The sequence below is a fragment of the Uloborus diversus genome, unplaced genomic scaffold, assembly GCF_026930045.1.
Source record: "Uloborus diversus isolate 005 unplaced genomic scaffold, Udiv.v.3.1 scaffold_13, whole genome shotgun sequence".
NCBI classification, from domain to species: domain Eukaryota; kingdom Metazoa; phylum Arthropoda; class Arachnida; order Araneae; family Uloboridae; genus Uloborus; species Uloborus diversus.
In genome coordinates this window covers 7,946,797-7,961,670 of record NW_026557987.1, presented here as the reverse complement: position 1 = coordinate 7,961,670, position 14,874 = coordinate 7,946,797, and the positions used below count along the sequence as shown (strand labels likewise).

The following is a 14,874-nucleotide window of genomic DNA, read 5'->3' as shown; positions in this document are numbered from 1 at the left end:
AAACCGTGTGAGGGGAGCCGGGGATCCACCCGGTAGGGAGGCGAGGCTGTTCAGTGTCTGCGTCGGGTGGCACCGCGCGGGAAAAACCGTGTGAGGGGAGCCGGGGATCCACCCGGTAGGGAGGCGAGGCTGTTCAGTGTCTGCGTCGGGTGGCACCGCGCGGGAAAAACCGTGTGAGGGGAGCCGGGGATCCACCCGGTAGGGAGGCGAGGCTGTTCAGTGTCTGCGTCGGGTGGCACCGCGCGGGAAAAACCGTGTGAGGGGAGCCGGGGATCCACCCGGTAGGGAGGCGAGGCTGTTCAGTGTCTGCGTCGGGTGGCACCGCGCGGGAAAAACCGTGTGAGGGGAGCCGGGGATCCACCCGGTAGGGAGGCGAGGCTGTTCAGTGTCTGCGTCGGGTGGCACCGCGCGGGAAAAAACCGTGTGAGGGGAGCCGGGGATCCACCTCGGTAGGGAGGCGAGGCTGTTCAGTGTCTGCGTCGGGTGGCACCGCGCGGGAAAAAACCGTGTGAGGGGAGCCGGGGATCCACCCGGTAGGGAGGCGAGGCTGTTCAGTGTCTGCGTCGGGTGGCACCGGCGCGGGAAAAACCGTGTGAGGGGAGCCGGGGATCCACCCGGTAGGGAGGCGAGGCTGTTCAGTGTCTGCGTCGGGTGGCACCGCGCGGGAAAAACCGTGTGAGGGGAGCCGGGGATCCACCCGGTACCCGGTAGGAAGGCGAGGCTGTTCAGTGTCTGCGTCGGGTGGCACCGCGCGGGAAAAACCGTGTGAGGGGAGCCGGGGATCCCCTCGGTAGGGAGGCGAGGCTGTTCAGTGTCTGCGTCGGGTGGCACCCGCGCGGGAAAAACCGTGTGAGGGGAGCCGGGGATCCCCTCGGTAGGGAGGCGAGGCTGTTCAGTGTCTGCGTCGGGTGTCACCGCGCGGGAAAAACCGTGTGAGGGGAGCCGGGGATCCGGGAAAAAACCCCGGTAGGGAGGCGAGGCTGTTCAGTGTCTGCGTCGGGTGGCACCGCGCGGGAAAAAACCGTGTGAGGGGAGCCGGGGATCCACCCGGTACCCGGTAGGAAGGCGAGGCTGTTCAGTGTCTGCGTCGGGTCGGGTGGCACCGCGCGGGAAAAAAACCGTGTGAGGGGAGCCGGGGATCCGGGGATCCCCTCGGTAGGGAGGCGAGGCTGTTCAGTGTCTGCGTCGGGTGGCACCGCGCGGGAAAAACCGTGTGAGGGGAGCCGGGGATCCACCCGGTAGGAAGGCGAGGCTGTTCAGTGTCTGCGTCGGGTGGCACCGCGCGGGAAAAACCGTGTGAGGGGAGCCGGGGATCCCCTCGGTAGGGAGGCGAGGCTGTTCAGTGTCTGCGTCGGGTGGCACCGCGCGGGAAAAACCGTGTGAGGGGAGCCGGGGATCCACCCGGTAGGGAGGCGAGGCTGTTCAGTGTCTGCGTCGGGTGGCACCGCGCGGGAAAAACCGTGTGAGGGGAGCCGGGGATCCCCTCGGTAGGGAGGCGAGGCTGTTCAGTGTCTGCGTCGGGTGGCACCGCGCGGGAAAAACCGTGTGAGGGGAGCCGGGGATCCACCCGGTAGGAAGGCGAGGCTGTTCAGTGTCTGCGTCGGGTGGCACCGCGCGGGAAAAACCGTGTGAGGGGAGCCGGGGATCCGGGAAAAACCGTGTGAGGGGAGCCGGTAGGTAGGGAGGCGAGGCTGTTCAGTGTCTGCGTCGGGTGGCACCGCGCGGGAAAAACCGTGTGAGGGGAGCCGGGGATCCACCGCGCCCGGTGAGGGGAGCCGGGGATCCCCTCGGTAGGGAGGCGAGGCTGTTCAGTGTCTGCGTCGGGTGGCACCGCGCGGGAAAAACCGTGTGAGGGGAGCCGGGGATCCACCCGGTAGGATGGCGAGGCTGTTCAGTGTCTGCGTCGGGTGGCACCGCGCGGGAAAAACAGTGTGAGGGGAGCCGGGGATCCCCTCGGTAGGGAGGCGAGGCTGTTCAGTGTCTGCGTCGGGTGGCACCGCGCGGGAAAAACCGTGTGAGGGGAGCCGGGGATCCACCCGGTAGGGAGGCGAGGCTGTTCAGTGTCTGCGTCGGGTGGCACCGCGCGGGAAAAACCGTGTGAGGGGAGCCGGGGATCCACCTCGGTAGGGAGGCGAGGCTGTTCAGTGTCTGCGTCGGGTGGCACCGCGCGGGAAAAAACCGTGTGAGGGGAGCCGGGGATCCACCCGGTAGGGAGGCGAGGCTGTTCAGTGTCTGCGTCGGGTGGCACCGCGCGGGAAAAACCGTGTGAGGGGAGCCGGGGATCCCCTCGGTAGGGAGGCGAGGCTGTTCAGTGTCTGCGTCGGGTGGCACCGCGCGGGAAAAACCGTGTGAGGGGAGCCGGGGATCCACCCGGTAGGAAGGCGAGGCTGTTCAGTGTCTGCGTCGGGTGGCACCGCGCGGGAAAAACCGTGTGAGGGGAGCCGGGGATCCACCCGGTAGGAAGGCGAGGCTGTTCAGTGTCTGCGTCGGGTGGCACCGCGCGCGGGAAAAACCGTGTGAGGGGAGCCGGGGATCCACCCGGTAGGAAGGCGAGGCTGTTCAGTGTCTGCGTCGGGTGGCACCGCGCGGGAAAAACAGTGTGAGGGGAGCCGGGGATCCGGGAAAAACCTCGGTAGGGAGGCGAGGCTGTTCAGTGTCTGCGTCGGGTGGCACCGCGCGGGAAAGCCGGGGATCCCCTCGGTAGGGAACCGCGGGTGAGGGGAGCCGGGGATCACCCGGTAGGGAGGCGAGGCTGTTCAGTGTCTGCGTCGGGTGGCACCGCGGGGAAAAACCGTGTGAGGGGAGCCGGGGATCCCCTCGGTAGGGAGGCGAGGCTGTTCAGTGTCTGCGTCGGGTGGCACCGCGCGGGAAAAACCGTGTGAGGGGAGCCGGGGATCCACCCGGTAGGGAGGCGAGGCTGTTCAGTGTCTGCGTCGGGTGGCACCGCGCGGGAAAAACCGTGTGAGGGGAGCCGGGGATCCACCCGGTAGGGAGGCGAGGCTGTTCAGTGTCTGCGTCGGGTGGCACCGCGCGGGAAAAACCGTGTGAGGGGAGCCGGGGATCCACCCGGTAGGGAGGCGAGGCTGTTCAGTGTCTGCGTCGGGTGGCACCGCGCGGGAAAAACCGTGTGAGGGGAGCCGGGGATCCACCCGGTAGGGAGGCGAGGCTGTTCAGTGTCTGCGTCGGGTGGCACCGCGCGGGGAAAAACCGTGTGAGGGGAGCCGGGGATCCCCTCGGTAGGGAGGCGAGGCTGTTCAGTGTCTGCGTCGGGTGGCACCGCGCGGGAAAAAAACCGTGTGAGGGGAGCCGGGGATCCACCTCGGTAGGGAGGCGAGGCTGTTCAGTGTCTGCGTCGGGTGGCACCGCGCGGGAAAAACCGTGTGAGGGGAGCCGGGGATCCACCCGGTAGGGAGGCGAGGCTGTTCAGTGTCTGCGTCGGGTGGCACCGCGCGGGAAAAACCGTGTGAGGGGAGCCGGGGATCCACCCGGTAGGGAGGCGAGGCTGTTCAGTGTCTGCGTCGGGTGGCACCGCGCGGGAAAAAACCGTGTGAGGGGAGCCGGGGATCCACCCGGTAGGGAGGCGAGGCTGTTCAGTGTCTGCGTCGGGTGGCACCGCGCGGGAAAAACCGTGTGAGGGGAGCCGGGGATCCACCCGGTAGGGAGGCGAGGCTGTTCAGTGTCTGCGTCGGGTGGCACCGCGCGGGAAAAACCGTGTGAGGGGAGCCGGGGATCCCCTCGGTAGGGAGGCGAGGCTGTTCAGTGTCTGCGTCGGGTGGCACCGCGCGGGAAAAACCGTGTGAGGGGAGCCGGGGTCGGTAGGGAGGCGAGGCTGTTCAGTGTCTGCGTCGGGTGGCACCGCGCGGGAAAAACCGTGTGAGGGGAGCCGGGGATCCCCTCGGTAGGGAGGCGAGGCTGTTCAGTGTCTGCGTCGGGTGGCACCGCGCGGGAAAAAACCGTGTGAGGGGAGCCGGGGATCCACCCGGTAGGGAGGCGGAGGCTGTTCAGTGTCTGCGTCGGGTGGCACCGCGCGGGAAAAACCGTGTGAGGGGAGCCGGGGATCCCCTCGGTAGGGAGGCGAGGCTGTTCAGTGTCTGCGTCGGGTGGCACCGCGCGGGAAAAAAACCGTGTGAGGGGAGCCGGGGATCCCCTCGGTAGGGAGGCGAGGCTGTTCAGTGTCTGCGTCGGGTGGCACCGCGCGGGAAAAACCGTGTGAGGGGAGCCGGGGATCCACCTCGGTAGGAAGGCGAGGCTGTTCAGTGTCTGCGTCGGGTGGCACCGCGCGGGAAAAACCGTGTGAGGGGAGCCGGGGATCCACCCGGTAGGGAGGCGAGGCTGTTCAGTGTCTGCGTCGGGTGGCACCGCGCGGGAAAAACCGTGTGAGGGGAGCCGGGGATCCCCTCGGTAGGGAGGCGAGGCTGTTCAGTGTCTGCGTCGGGTGGCACCGCGCGGGAAAAACCGTGTGAGGGGAGCCGGGGATCCACCCGGTAGGGAGGCGAGGCTGTTCAGTGTCTGCGTCGGGTGGCACCGCGCGGGAAAAACCGTGTGAGGGGAGCCGGGGATCCACCTCGGTAGGGAGGCGAGGCTGTTCAGTGTCTGCGTCGGGTGGCACCGCGCGGGAAAAACCGTGTGAGGGGAGCCGGGGATCCACCCGGTGAGGCGAGGCTGTTCAGTGTCTGCGTCGGGTGGCACCGCGGGGAAAAAACCGTGTGAGGGGAGCCGGGGATCCACCCCGGTAGGGAGGCGAGGCTGTTCAGTGTCTGCGTCGGGTGGCACCGCGCGGGAAAAACCGTGTGAGGGGAGCCGGGGATCCACCCGGTAGGAAGGCGAGGCTGTTCAGTGTCTGCGTCGGGTGGCACCGCGCGGGAAAAACAGTGTGAGGGGAGCCGGGGATCCCCTCGGTAGGGAGGCGAGGCTGTTCAGTGTCTGCGTCGGGTGGCACCGCGCGGGGAAAAACCGTGTGAGGGGAGCCGGGGATCCACCCGGTAGGGAGGCGAGGCTGTTCAGTGTCTGCGTCGGGTGGCACCGCGCGGGAAAAACCGTGTGAGGGGAGCCGGGGATCCACCGTGTGAGGGGAGCCGGGGATCCACCCGGTAGGGAGGCGAGGCTGTTCAGTGTCTGCGTCGGGTGGCACCGCGCGGGAAAAACCGTGTGAGGGGAGCCGGGGATCCACCCGGTAGGGAGGCGAGGCTGTTCAGTGTCTGCGTCGGGTGGCACCGCGCGGGAAAAACCGTGAGGGGAGCCGGGGTGAGGGGAGCCGGGGATCCACCTCGGTAGGGAGGCGAGGCTGTTCAGTGTCTGCGTCGGGTGGCACCGCGCGGGAAAAACCGTGTGAGGGGAGCCGCGGGAAAGGCGAAGTGTCTGCGTCGGGTGGCACCGCGCGGGAAAAACCGTGTGAGGGGAGCCGGGGATCCACCCGGTAGGGAGGCGAGGCTGTTCAGTGTCTGCGTCGGGTGGCACCGCGCGGGAAAAACCGTGTGAGGGGAGCCGGGGATCCACCCGGTAGGGAGGCGAGGCTGTTCAGTGTCTGCGTCGGGTGGCACCGCGCGGGAAAAACCGTGTGAGGGGAGCCGGGGATCCCCTCGGTAGGGAGGCGAGGCTGCTTTCAGTGTCTGCGTCGGGTGGCACCGCGCGGGAAAAAAACCGTGTGAGGGGAGCCGGGGATCCAACCCGGTAGGGAGGCGAGGCTGTTCAGTGTCTGCGTCGGGTGGCACCGCGCGGGAAAAACCGTGTGAGGGGAGCCGGGGATCCACCCGGTAGGGAGGCGAGGCTGTTCAGTGTCTGCGTCGGGTGGCACCGCGCGGGAAAAACCGTGTGAGGGGAGCCGGGGATCCACCCGGTAGGGAGGCGAGGCTGTTCAGTGTCTGCGTCGGGTGGCACCGCGCGGGAAAAAACCGTGTGAGGGGAGCCGGGGATCCACCCGGTAGGGAGGCGAGGCTGTTCAGTGTCTGCGTCGGGTGGCACCGCGCGGGAAAAAACCGTGTGAGGGGAGCCGGGGATCCACCTCGGTAGGGAGGCGAGGCTGTTCAGTGTCTGCGACGGGTGGCACCCGCGCGGGAAAAACCGTGTGAGGGGAGCCGGGGATCCACCCGGTAGGGAGGCGAGGCTGTTCAGTGTCTGCGTCGGGTGGCCACCGCGCGGGAAAAACCGTGTGAGGGGAGCCGGGGATCCACCCGGTAGGGAGGCGAGGCTGTTCAGTGTCTGCGTCGGGTGGCACCGCGCGGGAAAAACCGTGTGAGGGGAGCCGGGGATCCACCCGGTAGGGAGGCGAGGGTTCAGTGTCTGCGTCGGGTGGCAACCGCGCGGGAAAAACCGTGTGAGGGGAGCCGGGGATCCACCCGGTAGGGAGGCGAGGCTGTTCAGTGTCTGCGTCGGGTGGCACCGCGCGGGCGTGAGGGGAGCCGGGGATCCACCCGGCAGGGAGGCGAGGCTGTTCAGTGTCTGCGTCGGGTGGCAAAAACCGTGTGAGGGGAGCCGGGGATCCGGGAAAAACCCCGGTAGGGAGGCGAGGCTGTTCAGTGTCTGCGTCGGGTGGCACCGCGCGGGAAAAACCGTGTGAGGGGAGTGTCTGCGTCGGGTGGCACCGCGCGGGCGGTAGGGAGGCGAGGCTGTTCAGTGTCTGCGTCGGGTGGCACCGCGCGGGAAAAACCGTGTGAGGGGAGCCGGGGATCCACCCGGTAGGGAGGCGAGGCTGTTCAGTGTCTGCGTCGGGTGGCACCGCGCGGGAAAAACCGTGTCGTTCAGTGTCTGCGTCGGGTGGCACCGCGCGGGAAAAACCGTGTGAGGGGAGCCGGGGATCCACCCGGTAGGGAGGCGAGGCTGTTCAGTGTCTGCGTCGGGTGGCACCGCGCGGGAAAAACCGTGTGAGGGGAGCCGGGGATCCACCCGGTAGGGAGGCGAGGCTGTTCAGTGTCTGCGTCGGGTGGCACCGCGCGGGAAAAACCGTGTGAGGGGAGCCGGGGATCCCCTCGGTAGGGAGGCGAGGCTGTTCAGTGTCTGCGTCGGGTGGCACCGCGCGGGAAAAACCGTGTGAGGGGAGCCGGGGATCCACCCGGTAGGGAGGCGAGGCTGTTCAGTGTCTGCGTCGGGTGGCACCGCGCGGGAAAAACCGTGTGAGGGGAGCCGGGGATCCACCCGGTAGGGAGGCGAGGCTGTTCAGTGTCTGCGTCGGGTGGCACCCGCGCGGGAAAAACCGTGTGAGGGGAGCCGGGGATCCACCCGGTAGGGAGGCGAGGCTGTTCAGTGTCTGCGTCGGGTGGCACCGCGCGGGAAAAAACCGTGTGAGGGGAGCCGGGGATCCACCCGGTAGGGAGGCGAGGCTGTTCAGTGTCTGCGTCGGGTGGCACCGCGCGGGAAAAACCGTGTCCACCCGGTAGGGAGGCGAGGCTGTTCAGTGTCTGCGTCGGGTGGCACCGCGCGGGAAAAAACCGTGTGAGGGGAGCCGGGGATCCACCCGGTAGGGAGGCGAGGCTGTTCAGTGTCTGCGTCGGGTGGCACCGCGCGGGAAAAAACCGTGTGAGGGGAGCCGGGGATCCCCTCGGTAGGGAGGCGAGGCTGTTCAGTGTCTGCGTCGGGTGGCACCGCGCGGGAAAAACCGTGTGAGGGGAGCCGGGGATCCACCCGTCGCGGGAAAAACCGTGTGAGGGGAGCCGGGGATCCCCTCGGTAGGGAGGCGAGGCTGTTTCAGTGTCTGCGTCGGGTGGCACCGCGCGGGAAAAAACCGTGTGAGGGGAGCCGGGGATCCACCCGGTAGGGAGGCGAGGCTGTTCAGTGTCTGCGTCGGGTGGCACCCGCGCGGGAAAAACCGTGTGAGGGGAGCCGGGGATCCACCCGGTAGGGAGGCGAGGCTGTTCAGTGTCTGCGTCGGGTGGCACCGCGCGGGGAAAAACCGTGTGAGGGGAGCCGGGGATCCACCCGGTAGGGAGGCGAGGCTGTTCAGTGTCTGCGTCGGGTGGCACCGCGCGGGAAAAACCGTGTGAGGGGAGCCGGGGATCCACCCGGTAGGGAGGCGAGGCTGTTCAGTGTCGGGGATCCCCTCGGTAGGGAGGCGAGGCTGTTCAGTGTCTGCGTCGGGTGGCACCGCGCGGGAAAAACCGTGTGAGGGGAGCCGGGGATCCACCCGGTAGGGAGGCGAGGCTGTTCAGTGTCTGCGTCGGGTGGCACCGCGCGGGAAAAACCGTGTGAGGGGAGCCGGGGATCCACCCGGTAGGGAGGCGAGGCTGTTCAGTGTCTGCGTCGGGTGGCACCGCGCGGGAAAAACCGTGTGAGGGGAGCCGGGGATCCACCCGGTAGGGAGGCGAGGCTGTTCAGTGTCTGCGTCGGGTGGCACCGCGCGGGAAAAAACCGTGTGAGGGGAGCCGGGGATCCACCCGGTAGGGAGGCGAGGCTGTTCAGTGTCTGCGTCGGGTGGCACCGCGCGGGAAAAAACCGTGTGAGGGGAGCCGGGGATCCACCCGGTAGGGGAGGCGAGGCTGTTCACGGGGATCCACCCGGTAGGGAGGCGAGGCTGTTCAGTGTCTGCGTCGCGCGGGAAAAACCGTGTGAGGGGAGCCGGGGATCCACCCGGTAGGGAGGCGAGGCTGTTCAGTGTCTGCGTCGGGTGGCACCGCGCGGGAAAAACCGTGTGAGGGGAGCCGGGGATCCACCGGTAGGGAGGAACCTTAAACGATAATTAACAAAACTTTGAGAAGTCCCTTGAGTCATTATTTTGATTTCACAACACTGAAACTTATTTTAAGTCATTCTCTATACTATCTTTATCTTCTTTACTTATTATCTTTACTAATAATAAAGCTGAAAGTCTCTCTGTCCGGAGGATGTCTGTAGGATGTCTGTGACGCGCATAGCGCCTAAACCATTCGACCGATTTTCATGAAATTTCGCACAAAGTTAGTTTGTAGCATGTGGGTGTGCACCTCGAAGCGATGTTTCGAAAATACGATTTTGTTCTTGTTCTATTCCAATTTTAAGAACAAAACTATCATGAATTACGAAATTATCATAATGTGGAACCGTAACATGGGCACAAGCCAATTGGAGAGATGCGAAATGATCATAACGTGGAACTGTAACGTCGGTACAAGCCAATTGGCGAGAAAATTCACCATACATTATTTTTAAATATACAGGCGAACCAAAAGACCTTTTGATTTTTCTATTACGGGCAAAGCCGTGCGGGTATCACTAGTTACTAATAATAAAGCTGAAAGTCTCTCTGTCCGGAGGATGTCTGGATGTCTGTAGGATCTCTGTGACGTGCATAGCGCCTAGACCATTCGGCCGATTTTCATGAAATTTGGCACAAAGTTAGTTTGTAGCATGGGGGTGTGCACCTCAAAGCGATTTTTCGAAAATTCGATTTTGTTCTTTTTCTATTCTAATTTTAAGAAACTTTTTCCGAGCAAATGATCACAACGTGGAATAGTAAATTACGAAATCATTATAACGTGGAACCGTTATGAGCCATGGACGAGCCATTTAACATAACCAATTGGCGAGAAATTCATCCTCCATTATTTGTTCATATACAGGCGAACCAATTACCTTTTAATTTTTCTACTACGGGCAAAGCCATGCGAATGCGACTAGTAATAAATTTTTGAATTTTTGAGCTCAAGAAGCGAGAAGTTGTAAGGATGACCTGCAAAGATAACCATTTTTCGGATTTTTCTTTACTTACTTTATTTTTCTTTAACTCATAGGTATAAATTACAAATTACATGAATAAAAAAAATAATTAATTTGAATTTTGTCTTCTTGAATTCAAATTATGTTTTTCTCAATCACGAGTGTGTGTATGTAGGCGTGTGTGTTTGTGTGTGGAGGTATGTGTGTTTGTGTGTGGGGGTATGTGTGTTTGTGTGTGGGGGGTATGTGTGTTTGTGTGTGGGAGGTATGTGTATGTGTGTAGGCATGTGTGTTTGTGCCTGTGTGCAGGTATGAGTGTGTGGATAGTTGTGTGTATGAATGTGTGGGGGAGGGGTATGTGTATGTGTGTGTAGGCATATGTGTTTGTGTTTGTGTGCAGGCATGAATGTGTGGGTAGTTGTGTGCATGTGTGTGTATGTTTTTGTGTGTATGTGTAGGCATCTGTATTTATGTGTGTGTGTAGTTGTGTATGTGTGTGTTTGTGTGTGCGTGTGTGTGTGTGTGTGTGTGTGTAGTTGTGTATGCGCGTGTGTGTAGGACTCTGATGCAACCTGGAGACGGTTTTCGCTAGAGGAGCAGCATCGTGAGGAGTCCGTCGACGGTGATGGTGCGGAGGGTGGCGGTGGGAAAAATCAAAGGAACGTCAAAAACAGTCAAATGAAAGCAATAAGCAATCGTGATTGCTCAATAAAAAAAAAAAAACATATACTGCCACTGAAATGCTCGATCAAATAAAAAATTGATAGTAAATGGATACTTGCAATCAGGGCTTTCTGATATATCGATAATAACATTATTTTTGTACAAGCATTCTTTGCAGAAATCGAAAAAAAAAACATGTCTGGGAGAAAAAACCTGAAATTTGCTGACCCGTGAAAGTTAGGATATTTTGTAAAAATTTTACTGTGGGGGCCCCTTTATGGTGGAGGCCCCGGGACGAATGAATAAAAAAATATATTGGAATGAATAAATAAATGGATACTTGCAATCAGGGCTTTCTGATATATCGATTATAATATTATTTTGTGCAAGCATTCTTTATATAAATACAAAAAAAAAAAAAAAATGTCTGGGAGAAAAAACCTGAATTTTGCGGACCCGTGAAAGTTAGGATATTTTGTAAAAAAAATTTATGGTGGGGGCCCCTTTGTTGTGGAGGCCCCGGGACAGTAGCCCCGCCTGCCCTCCCCTAAATCAAGCCCTGACGATCTCCAATAGTTTACGCTCTATTGACCGAGTCTGCAACAATCAATGACCATCAATTAATCATTGTTCGAAAACGGCAAAAAGAGAAAGAAAAATAGTGTGGCGGCCGTCTCCATGGCGACCGTTTAGTTTGGTTTCGAATCGCGGGTTCTCGATGCACGGTAGAAGGCACTAGGATGGCGCTAGAATGGGTGTTCGATTCTCTGGTGGAGTTCCTTCGGGGGCCCATTTGGAATATCCCCGTGCTCACTTTCATAGAACAGAAATCCGTCGGTAAGTCCGTAACTTCCGTTTTCTGATGTTGTAAAAAATATCGTCTTCGTCCAAAAAGCAATATCTGTTTAAAAAGAAAAGTTAAAATCTCGAGAAAGGAAAACGCAACAGAATCATTTAATAACCACATGATAGAATGTGTTTGGAACTTCCATGTTACTTAGAGTTAGATTCACAACGTTTTTTTAAAGCAGATTTTAAAAGCGGCTAAACCTTTATTCACGCGATTGCTCACCGAATTCATTGTTGGCCGACAAGGAAATTAAACGCAATGATTTGAAATTTCTATCTGTTTGCAGTTTCTATTTAATAGCAAATTACTTGACATTGATTTTCTTTTCTTTACTAATAACAAAGCAGAAAGTCTCTCTGTCGGGATCTTTTTCTGTCAGGATCTCTGTGACGCGCATAGCGCCCAGACCGTTCGGCCGATTTTCATGAAATTTGACACAAAGTTAGTTTGTAGCATGGGGATGTGCACCTCGAAGCGATTTTTCAAAAATTCGATGTGGTTCTTTTTCTATTCCAATTTTAAGAACAAAATTATCATAAGACGGACGAGTAAATTACGAAATGATCATAACGTGGAACCGTAACATGGGCACAAGCAGGGGCGGCATTTCAGCATTTCGTTTGGGGGGTCGAGTTTCTTGAACATGAATTTCCTCAGTACGGTATAAAATAAATATTGGTTAACAGGAAGGAATAATAAAACGGTTTTAATGTTAAGAATAATCGGGCTTGTTAAGTACAATTAAAGTTTTTGCGACCAAAGCTTCAAATTTATTTTGTAACAAGTTATCTCATAAAATATCTCGGTACCAGTTTTTATTTTTTAGTAAAGTTTTAGTCTGCTATTCTTTGGGTCAGGATTAACAGAAAATCTTGTAACTATATTTACTCAAAATCCAGTGTTTTGCTTTTTTTCCAGTACAGCTAAAGATGAAGGCCTTGCTTGCCACATTTCGCTTCGAATTAATTCTCTAACCTCCTGAGACACAAAAGTCATCTTTAAAATGACTGATCAGATTGAAATAGACTAAAAACAATGGAAGCAAGAAAGTTATGTTAAAAAACACACTTCCTTCAGATTTCTCTTTAAAATAACCAAGAAAGCTTTTTAAATTGGGCTAGTATTTATTTTGAGTCATTAAAAGGTAAAGTCGTAATTCACAAAAGAATTACTTTTCCTTCATGCTGTAAATTTTTCTTGTAAGTGCTGTGGCGCAGCGAGGGCCCCCCCCCCCCCCACACAGCCATTGGTTTTAACATAAACGCAAATTCTAATGCACAATGCAGTAGTTTATGCATATGAAAGGACTATTTTGATCAAAAAATCCCCTTCCAAATGTATTTTTCATCAAAAAAAACTCCCTCCAGAAGGTATTTTTGATCAAAAAACCCCCTCCAAAAGGAATTTCTGGCTGCGGTAGTGTATAAGTGTAATATTTTCTTTTTCGTTTCTTATAACCAACTTACATAATATTGAACTTAAGACCAAAGAGAAATGTATCTCATCAAATACTGCCTCCATTTCTCGAGAAACTGAATTGATTATTTTGTTCAAAATATTAAATATTTTCACTAAACTTCATGTAAGTTTTGTCACCTCTTCTACATTGGCATACAGTAAAAATTGTTATAAAAAGTTCTGTCACAAAGTTCCACACTTAGTTCAAGCATTAGTGCGAAAATTACAAAGAATTTCAATTATCAATTCAATAATTAAGATTGAAAATTTTATGATAGAGCATTGTTCAAAAAACGCTCCGCAGGAAATGAAGTAAACAGAAATTCAAACAAAATCATACATATCAAAATAACATTAGATTTTCTATTATCGAGATGGTCACTTTCCAGTTATTCTTCCAGGGAGATTTTATAGGTTTAACTCTTGAATACCATTTGTGTCACTGAGAGATTGTCAAGAGCCTGAAGATATATTTGTTGATGTGAAAGTATCTTTTGATGTGGGAAGTTTTTCAAAAAGAGCATATTTTTACAAAAAAGTTTCTATGAAAGCATATAATATATCAAGTTGCTAAAATCTGTTTCAAGTACAGGGAAACAATGAACACTTACTAGCTAAACATTAAATTATAATATGAGCATTAAATTTATGCAAATTGACATGGAGTTTACGTGTAAAAATTGTGCAGTCTCGACACTGTACGGGCATCTCATACAAAATGCACCATGATAGCATAGATTACACAATTTTTAAATATTTAATCTATATGAAGAGATTACTTCTTTAGTTAAGGCAAACCATTATTCTCCATCAGTTTTTTTCTGTTCTGAAAATTCAGGCAAATGATTTTCTAAGTTATCTAAATTGAATTTACCCTTTTTTTTTTTATTATTCTTAGTGAAAATTTTGGGGGTGCGACCGCCCCCTCTTGACCCCCCTATTTGCCGCCCCTGGGCACAAGACAATTGGCGAGAAAATTCACCATACATTATTTGTAAATATACAGGCGAACCAAAATGCCTTTTTAATTTTCTGCTACGGGCAAAGCCGTGCGGGTGCCACTAGTTAATAATATAAGTTTTTTAAAAGGATTTTCCGCTTTCCCTCTTGATTCTACATTTACAACCCAGTAGGTGTTTTTTAAAATCTTTAATTTTAGTTGTGGTTAATAGTTTAATGTAGAAGCCGAAATTTAAAGATTCCTACTTGAAAATAGAATTGTGACTTTAAGTTTCAATCTGTTTGAAATATATTGCACTTGAGTAAAACTGACAACAACGTGTATAAAGTACAAATAAAGTAGTATAAAGGAGTTAATATTTTTAACTCCTTTATACTACTTTATTTGTACTTTATACACGTTGTCGTCAGTTTTACTCATTCCATAGTACAAAGTTTTCGACTGTTTTTTTACAATATATTGCACCTACATAGCATTTCAACAAAACAGTATATAACAAAGGAGCTTTCCGTTTCAGTATTCGAGCCTGGCGCAGAAAAGGAACAAGAGCTCCGAAAGATCCACGAGGCGTACAAGAACTTGGTGAGTCACTTTAACTTTATCCGTGAACTTTTCTCGTGGATTCGTTTTCTCGCCGAGGGACTCGCTTCGCTTCATTCGAGGAATAAAGGAAGCATGTCTTTTAATTTTTTCTTGCCTCCTCGGGAAAAAAAAAATAGAAAAATTAATTTGAATTTTGGCTTCTTGAATTAAAATTATGTTTTTCGCAATCACGAGTGTGTGTGTGTACGTAGGGGTATGTGTATGTGTGTGTAGGCATGTGTGTTTGTGTCTGTGTGCTGACATAAGAGTGTGGGTAGTTGTGTGTATGAATGTGTGGGGGGGGGGTATATGTATGTGTGTGTAGGCATATGTGTTTGTGTCTGTGTGCAGGCATGTGTGTGGATAGTTGTGTGTATGTGTGTGGGTATGTGTAGGTGTATGTGTAGGTGTCTGTATGTATGCGTGTGTGTATGTGTATGTGTGTAGGTGTATGTATGCGTGTGTGTATGTGTTTGTATGTGTGTATGTGTGTGTAGGTGTATGCGTATGTTTGTGTTTGTTTATGTGTGTGTATGTGTGTGTGTAGGTGTGTGTATGTGTGTAGGTGTGTTTGTATGCGTGTGTGTGTGTAGGATTATGGATGCAACCTGGAGACGGCTTTCGCTAGAGGAGCAGCATGGGGAGGGGACGGTCGATGATGATGCTGCAGAGGGAGGCGGGAGGGGAGGAATAAAATCATAGGACGCTAAAAACAGTCAAATGAGAACAATAAGCA

General features: G+C 55.1%; 1 protein-coding gene across 1 annotated transcript in view; it reads left to right on the top strand.

Annotated features, from left to right (window-relative positions):
• The first annotated feature begins 11,027 nt into the window (after positions 1-11,027).
• LOC129232657 (cilia- and flagella-associated protein 36-like) overlaps positions 11,028-14,874 on the top strand; it is a 28,502-nt gene continuing 24,655 nt past the window's right edge. Inside the window, exons 1-2 of the mRNA XM_054866789.1 lie at positions 11,028-11,124; positions 14,074-14,138. Coding sequence (XP_054722764.1) covers positions 11,028-11,124; positions 14,074-14,138 — 162 coding nt within the window. The remainder of the gene's footprint in view (positions 11,125-14,073; positions 14,139-14,874) is intronic.